This window comes from Musca domestica, unplaced genomic scaffold (assembly GCF_030504385.1).
Source record: "Musca domestica strain aabys unplaced genomic scaffold, Musca_domestica.polishedcontigs.V.1.1 17, whole genome shotgun sequence".
Classification (NCBI taxonomy): domain Eukaryota; kingdom Metazoa; phylum Arthropoda; class Insecta; order Diptera; family Muscidae; genus Musca; species Musca domestica.
The window spans coordinates 1,892,382-1,907,946 of NW_026712230.1; the positions used below are offsets into that span (position 1 = coordinate 1,892,382).

Genomic DNA, 15,565 nt, shown 5'->3' on the forward strand with positions numbered 1-15,565 from the left:
TAGATCCGCCTTTAGGGATCAAACCCGCAGAATTACCAACTGAAAAATGTTGCCAAAATCTTCACAACATCTGCTGCATAAAATGAAATAAACGAAAAACTCTTGCCAGCCTACATCCATATTTAAGGAAGAATTACAAAATATAAATTTGACAATGAAGAGACTTAAAAGCAAAAATTGATCTTTAACTATTATCTTAGGATAGCATGAGATTACCTTGTTAATTGTACCATGAATTTATCTTTCCTTTTCACATTTCAAACATATGTTTAATTTCCCTTCACTGTCAAATTTTTTGTATATATTTTCCTTGAATATGAGCATACAGTTGGCAAGAAATTTAAATTTTTTCGACCAAATACTTCCTCATTTTCTCGCCTTTTAGAAAATATAAGAGAACGAAAAATACAATCTAAAACAGACAACGTAAATATTAGCCTTATAAATATTTAAGGATTTGGTTAAAAAATTATCGAATTTTGCTTCAAAGTATAACTTTGCGGAATCTAGAATAATTATGAAGATCGACAATATCACTCCTAGAATTTCCCGAGTTTTCAATTGAATTGGCCTTAATTTCATTGCACAAAATTGTCAGTGTCCATATTGTATACAATCCATATAGTAGGTTGGTGAAGATTTTGCCAACATTCATTCAACTGGTTTTGATCCTTAAAAAGAGATCAAAAATTAAACGTTAATTCCATGATACAAAACAAATGTAAGGAGCTACCAGCAAATTACAATTTTTTCTAAGTGTGCCCGACTTCTGCCAATTTTGTGTATTTATTTATTGTTTTGAAAAATAATAACAAAATATTGGAAGAATCTTAAATTGCGGGGCTGACATTAATGATATTAACCAGTTCTGCCACGGAATGAACACTTAGGATCATATTTTTGAGAGATCATCCAGGCATTTCATTCATCTTTCGCTCAATTTGACTCATTTTAAAAATGAACACAAAAATCAAATGAATAAAAATTTGTTGGATATAATTTTAAATAATTCTGACAAGAAGGGGGCATAGCTTCAGAGTTGTATTTGTTTAGTTTTACAAAGCTGTTGTACCTCCTTATTGTACCATGCGTAATTCGAGGACGACACAGGAAATTACAGCACCAAGAAATTTTCCGTAAGTTGAAGTGTTTAAAATCTCTATTTCTGTATGGTTAATCTCATGACGCAATAATACAAGGTAATCTTATGCTAACATATGATATTAAATTTCTTCATAATATTTCATAGACAAAACCCAACTTTCAAAATTAAAATTTTAAATTTCCTTCTTCAAAATGTACGATATGTAAAAAATTATAAATTTTCTTTTACCGATAAAATGACCCAATGGAAATGGAAAATAAGTTCCATGGCACAATTAAAATTACAAACAACATGTCACTCTTCATACGTAAATATTTTAAATAAGAAAATAACTTTTATTTGAAAATTGGCATGGTAGAAGAAGGTAGTCGCATCGGTACAGCTGCTGAGACAATGAACTGTCAAGCCAATTTTGGAATTGATATTTTTCAATGAAAAATTTTTCAAATTTGAAAAATTGTTAAAAACTCATATTATATAAAAATCTAATTATTTTTTAAAAACGTTCAAAAATTTTTTACTTATTACTGTTCCCAAGCTTCGATACATCTATCTGTATTCCTCTACCATGAAAAATGGCAAGGTCGAGTACGTTGGAAAAGAGGTTGTAGTATTTGATTTAGCGAATGAGTCTACTTCCATTGTTTTGACATGCGATGACTTAAGCCAGTAAAAAACCGCTTTATAATATCAAATGAAATGGAATGAAAACAACTTAGTAATATTAGGAAATCGTTATTGTGGAGAATTCGTTACGTTTCACTCATTCTTCTTAAATAGAAATATTGGTAGAAAAGTACCAAATAAAGGAAACACTTTTTTTTTGCATTTCAGGGAGTTTTGTTTTGTTTCTTAAATTTAGTTAATCTGTCATACCTGTGTAATTATTCTACCATGAGTGCAGCTCATGGTAGAAGAATACAGGTAGTCGCATCGACACAACTGCTGGGACAATGAACTGTCAAACCGATTTTGAAATTGAAAATGTTGAAATTTGTAAAGATTGTAGAAAAATGCATTTTATAGCAACCGAATTGCGTCGTATAAGAAAACTTCCTAAAAACCACTTATTTTTGAAAAAATAATAATATTCTTCTACCATGGTGCAGCTATGGTACAATATGGAGGTAATGTAGCTTCGTAAAACTACTAAAATACGGTATTAAGGTTATGCCCACTTTCGGTCGGTATTATTCAAAATTATATTAAACAAGTTCTTTTAATTAATTGATGGTCTGTTCCAGAACGGTAAGTATGTAAGCGTTTTTTCTACATAAACGATTTTCCCTTTATAATATCGAAAAAAAAAATGCAAAACTATTAGACACTTGCAAGTTCTGGAACAGAGCATAAGTAATTATCCTCATTCTTAAAATAAGTTAAACACATAGACGAATTTATTTTTTTCGTCTCTTTCTACACATTTCAAATAATAATATCTATCTCTGCAATTTAGCTTGTCAAATTTCACAGCATAATAAAAGATTCATATCTTCGATTTGTGTATATAAAAATCAATTGTTGTTCGTTGGTAACGGAATCAGTTGAGAACGGGTGCACCGATTTGAATAATTTTTGTACAAACATTCGTCATACCCCGAGTTAGGTTTTTAAAGAAAAAAATATTGACCACGCCTACTTTTACGCCCATTGTTTCGATTTATCTAAAATCCTTATATTTGCCAAATTAATGAAGATATCGGTTTGAGAATTATTACACCAGATACTGTTGGCTTTCCATCCAACCGTAAGTATTTATTTAGGGGCTGAGGAACGCGCCTACTTTTCAATCTGTCTCTCTATATGTAAAAGAAAGTTATGTTAGTTATTACGCTTATAACATAAAGACCGCCGGTCTGATTTTAACGATACAGACAGATTCGGAATTGCCTCTTGGCAGAAAAGCATAAAATCCAAAAAAATCGCGTAAAAATGTGAAATTTTGAACATTTTCATTTTGACTTTTAAAATGTACAATAGTAATGTTTTATTTTGCATAATTTTTTTTTTCCATTTTGTTTTTATTTATTTTTTTTTTTTTGGAATTCTAATATGATGTGTAGTTTTTTGGGTAGTATAAAGCGACAATGGATAAAACTGTTATTTATAGATTTTATGTATTTATTGGGTAATACGAATAATATCATTTCAGAAGAGAATAAGATATGAAAATTCTAAGATCGGGAAAAATCGAAAATTTTTCAATGAAATCGAATTTCAAAATAATAGTACATTCTACAGACCATGGTACAATGAAGAGAAGGTAGGCCAACTTTGAAAAAAATGCAAGTATAGAGGTCTACCTGTTTGGCTTGTAATGTCAGAATTAGTATCAAAACAATAAAAAAAAACAACTTGTTGCATTTATTTTGAATAAATAATTGAAAACCGCGAAAACCGAATGAAAGGTCAACACTTCTTTTCAAAACCAGGTTCTATATATCTCTAAAGGATTATTTTGCTACAAAAACTCTAGATTTTGTCGATGCATGCGATGAAATAAACATTTTGAAAACATCCGAATTTGAATGTTTTCTGAACAATTGTTTTGTTATTGAAAAGAAAACACATACATAAACAAATAAAGATGACATATTAAGCCAAGAAAATAAAAAAATTGAAATCATATGGTATCATAGCCCTACTTTGATATCATTGTACCAAGCTACAGACAAACTTCTTAAGGACCTTTAAAAATTTGCCGTAAAAAAAAATCAGCGAACCAGTTGAAGATTATTTGTCTTTTTTCAATCCTTTCTTTTTTTTATATTGAAGTGTACATTTATTATTGTTTTCAATTCTGAATGATTATTATTAAAAATGAAATGAGTGTGTAATTCTTCAACTCCAGGAGCTTCAGCTGGAAGATGCTAACACATTTATACAAACAAAAATGACCGAAAAAGCATTATGGGGTTCACTTCAAAAAGTGGACCTGTTTCTTTCATATGAAAATAATTCGTCCAATGAGAACTCAAATTTTCCCCAAACATTCAATACCTTTAATCGCTTTGGCAGGTCATGATATGGGTCATAACCCCCGATAACGGAACAACCCGATTTCAAGTATATTCTACATTTTAATCATATTTTTCGTACTAATTTTACCTTATGTTAATAATTTAAAAAAAACCATCCTTGCAAGAAATGATCACGTTTTAGTATCACCATCATATCCATCATATGATTTAAGGTATTTTCGGGGTCTTGGTCACTTTTTCCATTTTTTTGGCCCTTATTTGACATTTTTGTTTCTAAGGGGGAAGAAAACCTCTTCTCATAATTTATTTATTTTTTTATTTACTTTTCAGAAAAGGGCCCATCTTAGTCTTGAGGCTACATTGGGTAAAAACCCCTGAGGTCGAAAACCATCTTACAGATAATTATCCACATATGCATTTATTTAAGTATAGTCCCCATATTAGTATACCCCCAAGTCCACTTTCCCAACCAATGTGTGGTCACAAAAGAAAATTTGGTATTGTATTTAATTTGTAACCCCCAAGAGAATATTGGTTGGGAACATGAAATAAACTCCGAAATGTCAATCTGGCACTTATTCAGTCGGAAATTGTGGCAGAAACATGAAAAAATAAGAAATTAGAAAGTAACACGAGACCGAACATTTCTTTAGTCGTCATTGAATTACACTACGATGAAAAATGTGGACTTTATTGGTGAACAAAACTTAATACCAAGCAGTACGGGATTTTAAACGTTGGAAATACAAATTCGAAATTATAGATCATTTGAATGAAAATTTTAAGCTTTTTACAACAATAAAAATTGAGCTGAATTTTCACATTGGGATATTATATATGTTCTTTATCATAAAGGTATTTAACACAAAAATTAATTTCTATTTAGTCATGGAGTCATTACTTATAATGAAAATTGTGCCGCTTATATAAGTCAGATCTGTGATTTATTATGCTTTAAAAAATACGCATTAAAGACTAAAAGTACGGCCGGCAACGCGGACCGGGCCAGCTAGTTGTATTTATAAATTTGAAAAAATTGTTAACATGTGATAGCATGACTTTACCTTTTTTCTGTTTTTTTTTTTTTTTAACATTGAATACAAATTCAAAATTGGCAGAAGTCTGGCACACTCGGAAAAAAACATGTCCAACTTTATTGCACGAACAACAACGGGAGCACCAGGTAACGTGCCACTGAAATGGGGCCACATGTCCAGCCCCTGGACCATGGTAGAAGAATATTGGTAGACGCATCGACGCAGCTGCTGGGACAATGAATTGTCAAACCAATTTTGGAATTGAAAATGTTGAATGAAAAATTATTTAAATTTGTTAAAAATGTTTGAAAACACGAATTATAATAACCTCCGATTGACGTCGTATAAGAAAACGGCTTAACTCTAGTTTAGTAAAAACTCTTCAATTTTTTCGAAATTTTTTTCAGTGGTAGGTATTCGAGACCCCGACTAGACCCGGATCCACCACCCGATATAGGTATTTTCATAAGCTTTCAATCGATACCCATATTGTCTATATCGGGTAAGTGGATCCGGGTCCAGGCGGGGTCTTGATCCCGGACTTTTGGGTCAAAAATATGGGGTCCCGGGTCCGTCCCCCAAGAAAAAAATAGTTTCCCGGGATCAGGGTAAAATACCTACCTCTGGAAAAAATTTCGAAAAAATCTAAGAGTTTTTACTAAACAAGAGTTGTTCCAAGAAAACATATAAAAATCTACTTATTTGATAAAACATTTAATTTTTTTTTTTTTTTTTTGACATATCAATGCTCCCAAGCCTTGTTGCATCTACCTGTATTCTTCTGCCATGCCCTGGACACAATAGTTGAACAGGAATTTGAAATCGACTATGAATAGTCGAGTACTCGGTTTCCACCCAAGTCCATAGTCGAGTTCGGCAAACGATAGTAGCAGCTAGTTCCGCGCTCTTTAGTGAAGATGTTCAATTTTCTCATGTCTCATTCGTAAACAACAGAGTACCCGGGCGTTATGCATTACACTCATTCGTAAACAACAGAGTACCCCGAGTCTTTGCTTTCTGTTTATTTTTTATCAGGTATTCCTTTGTGGCCTTCATATTCGTTTCGTTTCAACGAACAACCAACCACGCTTGACACGCTTGAAGCAGAGACAATCGACTCCTGAACAACTTGGTTGGAATTGGAGGAATTGGATTTCCATTTGTTGGACAGGTAGCGTGTTTGTAAATAAATATTGAAAATATGTTTTATTAATTACGATTTTCTTTAGTTCATGCTGGTTTGATACATCTAGCATACAATGGAGGAACCACAGGACTCACACGCACAAGATGTCACAAAAACGGCAGGCGAAGAGAATTGCACAGATGCAAAGCAAGAATTTTATATTAAAGCACAAAAATACTGGTCAGAGGTTCCTCCAACTGTAAATGGAATGCTTGGTGGATTGGGATATATCAATGCTGTCGACATACAGGCGTCGACCAGCTTTTTACGTGAATTAAAAATCAAAGATATGCACAAAAAGTATGCCTTGGACTGTGGAGCAGGCATTGGTCGAGTTACAAAGAACTTACTTATGCCTCTCTTTGAAAAGGTGGATCTTGTTGAACAGGACCCTGCCTTTGCAGAAAAGGCACGAGATTATTGTGTAACAGATATGGGTTCAACGCTTGGTTATCCCAAACGATTGGGAGAAATTTATAATGTGGGACTGCAAGAGTTTATTCCAACTCCACAGAAATACGATGTAGTGTGGTCGCAATGGGTTCTGGGTCACTTGACGGATGAAGATTTGCTAAAATTTTTCAAACGAGTAAAAGTTGGTTTAGCTGATGGTGGTCTTTTTGTTATGAAGGAGAATGTAAGTTCATCGAATAGTACAGTTTTAGATGAAACCGATTCTTCGGTGACGAGGCCGTTGACCGAATATGAGAAATTCCTTGGAGAAGCTGGCTATCGCATAATAAAAATTACAAAACAAAAGAACTTTCCCAAGGGATTGTTTCCAGTTTGTATGATTGCATGTCGACCAATGGCTCCAAAAATCAATCAAGGCTGAGGACCAATTTGTGTTTCGTAGAAGAAGTCTAAAAAATTGAACGCTTCTTAGTCACACTCTTTAGATTTACTTAAGCTATTATTTTAAATGCTGACCCAGTTTTTTCGTTTTCCTTTTATAAAGCTAGTCTTTGATCGCTCGCACAAAAAGGTTATACCAATTACCTACTTAGTATGTATAAATAATTAGTCTTTATTTTTTGTAATATGTTACAAAATAAAATTTTACAAAAACCTATTCTAACTACTCGATTAACTCAATATTAATATATGTCATTAGACTGATCAATATAATAGACATGATGCGTAGATTGTATTGCAATTTTCGTTTTTCATCACAGCATTTTCTGTTATTACAAATTTTTCCTCTTATTACCTTTCTCTCCCACAAACCGGGAATTGCGGCAAGTAGACTTGCTTAATGAAAACTCTGTCTTATGAAAATGAGGTCTGATTGGATAATCAATAATTTTTAACCTCAGATCTGTGCTATGACCCAATAATTTGTTATAATTTATGCAAATTATTACAGAATTATTATTGGCTAAACATTAGTAATTATATAGTAATTAATAATATGTGAATACAACTTAGGTATTGAATTATTGTGTTTCTAGTCCAAGTAACTGGCAATTTAATATTCTTTAGTTCAATATCAACTCCATATCCGAGGAGATCAGCGTTTAGTGCAGAAAAAAGTTAAAATAAAAATTATATTGTATTAAGTTTGTTTTTAATTCCACCTAAGTCATTCTTAATCGCGCCGTTGTTTTATAAGTACGATGTTAAGTGTATTAAAGAGGAATATATTAATACTTAAAAATTATCATCGTATATCGTTATCCGGTCACATACAACTTACACAACTGAACACTACAAAACGAAGTACACATTCTTTTCAATGGTTGGAACCCTTGCATGGAAATTGTAAATGGAATCAAACTATAAAAGAAGCAAAACAAGCCGTGGGCTATTCAACCACAAACTTAAGTTTACGATGGATTCTGAACGATGACTTGTCAATACTTAAGAATAAAATTGATAAAAGCCAGCATCCATTATTAAAAAATATAAAGTGAGTAAATATGTGTTCTTGTTGTATCTCCAGCTTTATGATTATGAATCACTTCGTATGGAGTTAGTATTTCGTACTTTCATATACGAATATATGTCAAAATCAAATCAAATGTGACATCCGTATGAAAACTAGGTCAAAATTTTAGGTGATCTTGAATCTCTTATAAGATGGTAAAATTTTATACATAATGTTAGTGTCCAAACTTGTGACCGATTAACATATAGGTACACTACATATACCTCTTTTTAAAGCTTTTACCCTACCACTATGTAGGTATTTGTGTCAGTCCAGCTTTTGTCATACAGTTCGTCCGTCTATCATTCGAGAGGTACTCTGTGTCGAATTATCCTAATATGCCCATAGTTATACTGTCAATATCAGACTAAATCAGAGCATTCTTCTTGAATTACCATAGCAAATTAGAGTTCTAAAATACGATGATAGACTAAGAGTATACATCCGACTAATACGTTTTAATTTAATAAAAAATAACGCAGAAAAGAAATTTTCTGTTTTTAACGAATGACGCCGAAATTGTATGTTTATGACGGGGAATTTATATAGGAATATAAGAAAATTACATTTCCGCGGGCTCTTCTTACATTTTTCAATTTTGATGATTTTTTGAGCTTACTGCAACCAACGCAACATATGATCTAAGTGCTGATTTATACTAGCCGAGTTTACTAGCGGCAATTTTTATCATTCTCTTTCGAACTTTGCTCTGGCACATCCAAGGCAATTATTTTTCATTATTGCCTTTTCTGTATAAGAACTGAGGAATTGCCAGTACGAGCAGTTTTTCTTTTCCACTCCCCCAGATAACTCGCCGAATATAAATTTGGACTAACATACAGGGTGAGATGAAAAAACTGCAACCAACTTCAGACTGCTGTCATTTCTAAGCCACTCGTCCGACAGCTGTTAAAATTATTCCAGTGACCGCTCATTATATTGCTTACAAGCGTACAAAAGCATTTTGGTGAGAATTTTCGAGAAAAAAAAAGTTATTCGTGATGGAATTCAAGCGTGGTAGTGCGTTTCTTTATATTTGGCTGGAAAACCACAAGTGGCTATCGTTAGAGCTCTCCAGTATTTAAATGGGAATAAATCTTTTGTGTCGCGTACCATCGCTCGTTACCGTGATACTGGTAGCGTAGTCCGACGTCAAGGAAGTGGACGGAAGAAAACAGCAACATCAGCAGAAATGGTTTGAAAAGTAAAGAAGCAGCTTGATCGAAACCCGCGTCGCAGTGGTCAAAAAATGTCTCGTGAGCTGAACATATCACAATATTTGATTGGGCAAATATTGAAAAATGAGGTCGGGGTAAAGCCATTGAAATTCCAATAAGTGCAAGAACTTATACCGCAACAGAAAGAAAATAGACCCAAAAGATCTAAAGAGTTGCTTCGCTTGGCCGAATGTGGTGAACTGCCGAATTTGGTATTCTCCGATGAGAAAATATTCGTCAGCTGAAAATGTGCACCTTCGGTTGGCCACCAGAACTCAAGCGCCGGCCATGGTGATGGTGTGGGCAGCCATAACGTGGCATCAGAATAAATGTGGATTATTATCGCGAAAATATTCTGGAGGGTGTATTAAAGTCTTGGGCACGCAAACATTGTGGCCGCAGACCTTGGTCATTACAACAGGATTCAGCACCATCGCACTCAGCACGCGCCACCCAATAATGGTTTCAAAATGAGGCTCCTCGCTTTATTTCCAGCGCACAATGGCCACCAAAATCTCCGGATACCAATCCGTTGGACTATTGGACTAAAAAATACAAAAGTGTCGATCACCTCAAGCAAGCGCTTCGCCGGGAATGGGCCAAAATACTGCAGATCAACGTGTGACGGTTTCATGGGCCGTTTGAAGGTCATAATTCGTGCCAAAAGAGACCAATTCGAACAAATCTAAACGTATTCTAAAATTTGATGTTATTCCGACATTTTTTGCTTTCATTCAATAAAATTAAAAAAATGTAAAAATTATGGCGTTTGGCTTTGGTGCAGTTTTTTCATCTCACCTTGTATATCCTATGATCTTCACTCCCATGTTCCCGTAAATTAAAATGGTTTTGGAAATACTGACATATCGAAGCTTTATAACAATGATTTTCGGTTCATTATATCAGATAAAGACTTTGGCAATTATTCTCAAGATTGGTTTCGATTTACGTACATCTCTAATATATATTTTTCCCACAATCTTAACGTAAATAAAACCATGCTACGTTTGTATGTTCTATTAGATTTTTCACAAATTCTCTATATTTCCCTAAATATGCAAAATATTGAGTATCATATTCCTTACTGTTTTTTATTGTACCTATTTCAGATTCCTATTGAAAACTGAGGAAAGTGCAGTTCATATCTGGGGCTTAATTATTTTGTTGCTGTCGGGGGCTGCTGGGCATAAGGAAATCTGCACTGATAGTAGTGGTGGTGTGTTACACAGCCAGAGGGATTTAGCCGAAATCACACAATTAATTTTGAAATCACAAATAATTCACTTTGTAAGTATTTTAATTAATTTAATCATCAAGCCATGATTAATTTTGTTTTTACTTCCTCTTCTAGAACTTACTAAATCTTCAGAAAACGACAAGAGCAGGCCAAGATGTAGAGTCTTATAAGGATTTTCTAGTGGGCAATAAAATAGCTCTATTATTTGGTGACTTATTGTTGGGCGGATCAGTGCTTGAACTGTCCCAACTTAGAAACCAGGAAATTGTCGGTTTAATAATGGCGGGCATAAGAAATATTGCTGATGGAGAATTTTTGGGAATTAGAGATGAACAAAACTACCCTTTACCATGGAGGGCACAATCTTCAAACGGCTCATACGATGTGAGAAAGCCAATTGATGCTGATTGCAGTATTGAACCTTTAAATATCGCTGAGGTAAGAGGTAATGCCGAATTGGAATGGGAACTTCGAAACGTCTTAAATGGCGGCAGCCTATTGGGAAATGCATGCAAATCAGCAATGATATTAGCCAAACACAACACTGACGTTCAGAATGAAGCCTATTTATTTGGCAAACACTTTCATTTAGCTTGGCAATCATCAATAGACCTCATGACATTTATGCCAACCAACAATGTGGAAGGTACAGTACAAATTGCATTTATTAAGATAGTATTTCATACAAATTTCCTTAGATCCGACTTGTTTCAGCTTAGTTAGTGCTCCAGTTCTATACCATTTGGAAAATGACCCATCACTCTATGATGAAATTGAAAAAGGCAAAGAAAACGTGGAAAATGTTAATTACGAGAAAGTTCGCAATATCATTTTGCGTGGTCCCGGCCTGATTAAAACAGAACAATTATATCGGAAGCATCAAGAAGCTGTGTTGAATTGCCTTTCAAAATTTAAAAATAATGATGCTAGAAATGCTTTGAAAAATATGATTTTGTGTTTAAATAGACGTTGTGAATAAATATTAATTAAATACATGGGTGTTTTTTATGAAATGTACGAGGGATTTAAATTCAGCTACAGCTACTAAGGCGACATCCTCAGTAGGCGAGTAGAGAGAACATTGTGACAACTTTGGAACCTCTGCTGACGCTGTTCAATTGAACCATAGGACATGTTGTAGCAGTGTACATCGGCAATGAAAGTAAGTTGTTTTTTTATATCCTATTTTAACCTATTTTAAGGCCGTTAAACATTCAACGTTGTATTTTTTATCCAACGTTCCTACCCCTCACATTCCCACCCCTGCCGACCGAGGGGGCGACCTCCCTTTACGGAGGGATCGCGTACACATCATGATCCGCATCATAATGGGAATTCAGTAGGAAATTGAAAACCAGCTACAGAATCTAATTCATCAGCTAGTTTGTCAAATAATAAAACATGTATGTTAATTGTTTAAAAATAAAATTATTCTAGATTTAATAACTTCTAAACTCATACAAAAATCTACATTACAATACACAGAATTAAAGTCAACACACATTTTACTAAGAGGTTCGCCCATTGAATAATTCGTGCGGTGAAAATCAGTATATAATAATTGGTAGTATCTACTAGATCTAAACGGAACATTAATTCTAATAGATGAGATTAGGAAATCTGAAGGTATATTACCATTTAATATTTTTAGTACAAACATGGAGTTCAACATAATACGTCTGCTTTTAAGTGTAGGCAATCTAATTAATTTTAGCCTGCAAGCATAAGAAGGCAAAACGAAATCACTATTCCAATGTAAACCTCGTAAGGCAAATAGCAGAAATTGTTTTTGCACGGATTCTATTTTATCTGAGTATATTGCATATTGAGGATCCCATACAACAGAACCATATTCCAATATAGGTCTAACAAGAGACGTAAATAACTGTTTTGTTATATATGGATCAGAAAATTCTTTGGCCCACCGTTTAACAAAACCTAAAACACCATTTGCTTTATTTACCATTGTTATTACATGGCTATTAAAATTTAATTTTGGCTATTAATATTAAATTGTAATATCAGAGAAGAAGATCTGGAGAAGCACATATGCTTATATTTGCTAAATTTAACTCCATACAATTTAACCTGCACCATTTAAAAATGCTATCTAAATCGTTTTGAAGTAAACTAGCTCGTTTATCACAATTATGGGAAGTGAATAATTTAACATCATCTGCGTTCATTAACAATTTCGAGTAATTTATGGAATTAGGTAAATCGTTGATAAATAAAAGAAAGAGAACCGGTCCAAGGTAACTTCCTTGCGGAACATCCGATGGAACGTTCATCGTTTTGGATAGATATCCTTCAAATAAAACTAGTTGTGATCTATCTTGTAAGTAAGATGATATCCATTTGACTAAGTTTGTGTTGAAACCCATATAATTTAATTTATATATTAAGAGTCCGCGGTTAACCCTATCAAAAGCTTTACTAAAGTCAGTATAAATTGTATCAGTTTGTTTACGCTGAACAAATCCTTTTATAATTACAGAAGGTAGAACAAAACTAATTTTGGTGCCCTTATTCTGTCAAAACATATACACATTTTGTGTATATGTGTGTATTGTTTTGAATACAAAATACAATAATTTCAAATTATTTCAAAATAAGTGCAAAATTTATACGTAAATGGCCAAACATACCAAAAATACAATACAGCTTGAGAATAATATTATGAAAATAGTTTATCGTAAGAATTCCTCAACAATGCTAAAGAAAAACTTTTTTGCACAAACTTTTCTCAAATCTGTCCTTTGTTGACAAATTTGTTTTGATTTTTTTTTTGTGAAAATTGTCGACAAAAAAATATTTTCTTTGGTTAAAATCAAAATCACGCGAATTTAAGACCCATTTCTGGACGAAACTCTAAGGTAATGATGAATAATAAATCTGGGAATCTGTAGTGTATATTATTTCAATCTCATTTCAGAATAGAGGCGTTAAAAAGTTGCAAGAATTCAAGAGAAGTGAAGAATTAGTTGAGGAGATGCCGAAGCTCAAATAAGGGGAAAGAAATCATATAGGTATCAATGCAACAGGAGGCAGCGACAGCTGGGATGGCGATCAATGAATGAAATGTGTAAAATAATTAAAAAATAAATATTTTATACCATTGAAAAAATAAGCTTGATATAATATTACTTTCGTAAGCTTATTCTGCAATTACAAGAATAAGCTTATGAATAAGGGTTCCCTTTCGATTATTCTATTATTGTTAAACAAGCATTTCTCAATACATTCTCAAGATTTTCTCAAGCTTAAAGCTTATTTTTGAAAGCTTATTAAAATATTATTCTCAAGTCAATTTGGTATGTTGGGGGGTAACAAATTGTTCAATTTTGTGATGCAACTGTATTGACCTACACCTCGGAAGGCGAAGGATTGATTTAATTCGTAGTGGCGGAATGTTAATTGAATTGCAGATGTTACCAAAAACCTGTATGAAGTTCTCATTATGTATTCTATTTACTCTTACTTCATAACATACATTAATGAAGGATAACAACCTACCTCCTCTTATTTTATTTCTTCAAACATATGTGTATGCATTAGTTATCACAAAATCGTTCAGTATTTTGATTTGTATCGTTATTTTTGCTAGATTTGTATCGTTATGTGTGTGCAATCACCCAAAAGTCTAGAAAGTGAGACCAGTAAGGAGAGCTATTTTGACAATGGAGATTCTGAGAGTTTGCAAAATCTTACTGGACAAATATATTTAATAAGAATTGCCCATTTACAGGTTCGATCCTTTACTTTTGCCAGTAACATTTACCTTACTGAGTACTACTACCACGCTTTTGAAAAAAATTTGAATATTAAGAAAAAAAAATAAATTTGTTAAAAATTCTTTTAAAATCTTAAAAATACCGAATGTAGGTAGTTACCATTATATAGGGTTCTATACGGAGACGTGGACCTGCATAGGCTAGCATAATATTGAAATACGAAATTTGAAACAATTCCGGTGTAGCTAAAATCATAAAATTACGAATATAGGAAGGTACCGCTATATGGGGGCTATACGAAGACGTGGACCTACATAATCGATTTTCTGTCATAGACTGTAGTACCCATTAGGAACTTCAAATGCGAAATTTGAAACAATTCCGGTGAATAATCTCGGTGCTATTCCATAACGTGGACATTTATAGTTCATTTTCAATACCAAAAGTCCTGCAGAACAAACACACATTTGAGTAAAATTTAATTAACCTTAAACTGGTGAGGTGACATATTTTATGACGTGTTGGTGTTTTTTAAAAATATTTTTTGATAATTATTTGTTGTATAAGTATGAGCTTGTATATTTTCAATTACAATAAGAAAAAATATAACAATTTTTTTCATTTTAACATTTTAATAAAACTTTTATTCATCCCATAGAAGAGACAATTTCAAGAAAGGGAAGGAAGAGTAAAATTTACACCACCTCGATAGTTAAAGGTTAATTTCATTTCGTTGGGAAGCTAGAGTCACTAAGTTCACACAACAAGATATTGTCCAATAATCCTCTTTAAAACACTTAAAAGAGGATTTAAAAAGCGGCGTCCGTTAAGCTTCAAGGTTCAAATTTTAAAGGGACCAACAGATCGAAAAAGAAGGCATTCAGGGCTTAGCAGGTCGAAAGCCAGACATGAGCTGGAGTTCACAGAGTTCACCAGATCAAAAACCTGAATCCCTTGCAGGGTTTTACAAATCGGCCCCATCTAAACATAAACAGCTGTTTAGAGATCCTTCAGAGAAATAAATAAGGTACTGTTTAGTGATAACTGCTTCTTCTTGCCCATTCACACAATTTCCGGAAAATTTATAAACATTCAACTGCTATTGCTCTTTGCTGTTTTAAAATGTTCGAGTAAACTAACA

At 33.2% G+C, this 15,565-nt stretch overlaps 2 protein-coding genes and 1 long non-coding RNA gene across 3 annotated transcripts; all 3 read left to right on the forward strand.

Annotated features, from left to right (window-relative positions):
* Nucleotides 1-6,048: 6,048 nt before the first annotated feature.
* LOC101889727 (alpha N-terminal protein methyltransferase 1) lies at nucleotides 6,049-7,381 on the forward strand. The gene is made up of 2 exons (XM_005191993.4): nucleotides 6,049-6,294; nucleotides 6,353-7,381. Exon 2 carries the CDS (start codon nucleotides 6,383-6,385, stop codon nucleotides 7,142-7,144), a length of 762 nt encoding a protein of 253 aa, XP_005192050.2. The 5' UTR covers nucleotides 6,049-6,294; nucleotides 6,353-6,382; the 3' UTR covers nucleotides 7,145-7,381.
* A 70-nt stretch (nucleotides 7,382-7,451) lies between these two features.
* Nucleotides 7,452-11,681, forward strand: LOC131801566 (all trans-polyprenyl-diphosphate synthase PDSS2-like). Its single transcript, XM_059120360.1, has 4 exons — nucleotides 7,452-8,218; nucleotides 10,563-10,740; nucleotides 10,805-11,336; nucleotides 11,389-11,681. The coding sequence occupies exons 1-4, from the start codon at nucleotides 7,926-7,928 to the stop codon at nucleotides 11,667-11,669; spliced, it is 1,284 nt and encodes a 427-aa protein (XP_058976343.1). The 5' UTR covers nucleotides 7,452-7,925; the 3' UTR covers nucleotides 11,670-11,681.
* Nucleotides 11,682-13,391: 1,710 nt separating this feature from the next.
* LOC131801574 (uncharacterized) lies at nucleotides 13,392-13,958 on the forward strand. The gene is made up of 2 exons (XR_009341863.1): nucleotides 13,392-13,566; nucleotides 13,626-13,958. It is a non-coding gene; the product is annotated as an uncharacterized LOC131801574 (long non-coding RNA).
* Nucleotides 13,959-15,565: the final 1,607 nt, after the last annotated feature.

Coding starts and splice junctions, on each gene's coding strand:
- LOC101889727 (XM_005191993.4), top strand. CDS start 6,383: ATGGAGGAACCACAGGACTCACACGCACAAGATGTCACAAAAACGGCA.
- LOC131801566 (XM_059120360.1), top strand. CDS start 7,926: ATGTTAAGTGTATTAAAGAGGAATATATTAATACTTAAAAATTATCAT. Junction 8,219..10,562: donor CCATTATTAAAAAATATAAA/GTGAGTAAATAT, acceptor TACCTATTTCAG/ATTCCTATTGAAAACTGAGG. Junction 11,337..11,388: donor GCCAACCAACAATGTGGAAG/GTACAGTACAAA, acceptor AAATTTCCTTAG/ATCCGACTTGTTTCAGCTTA.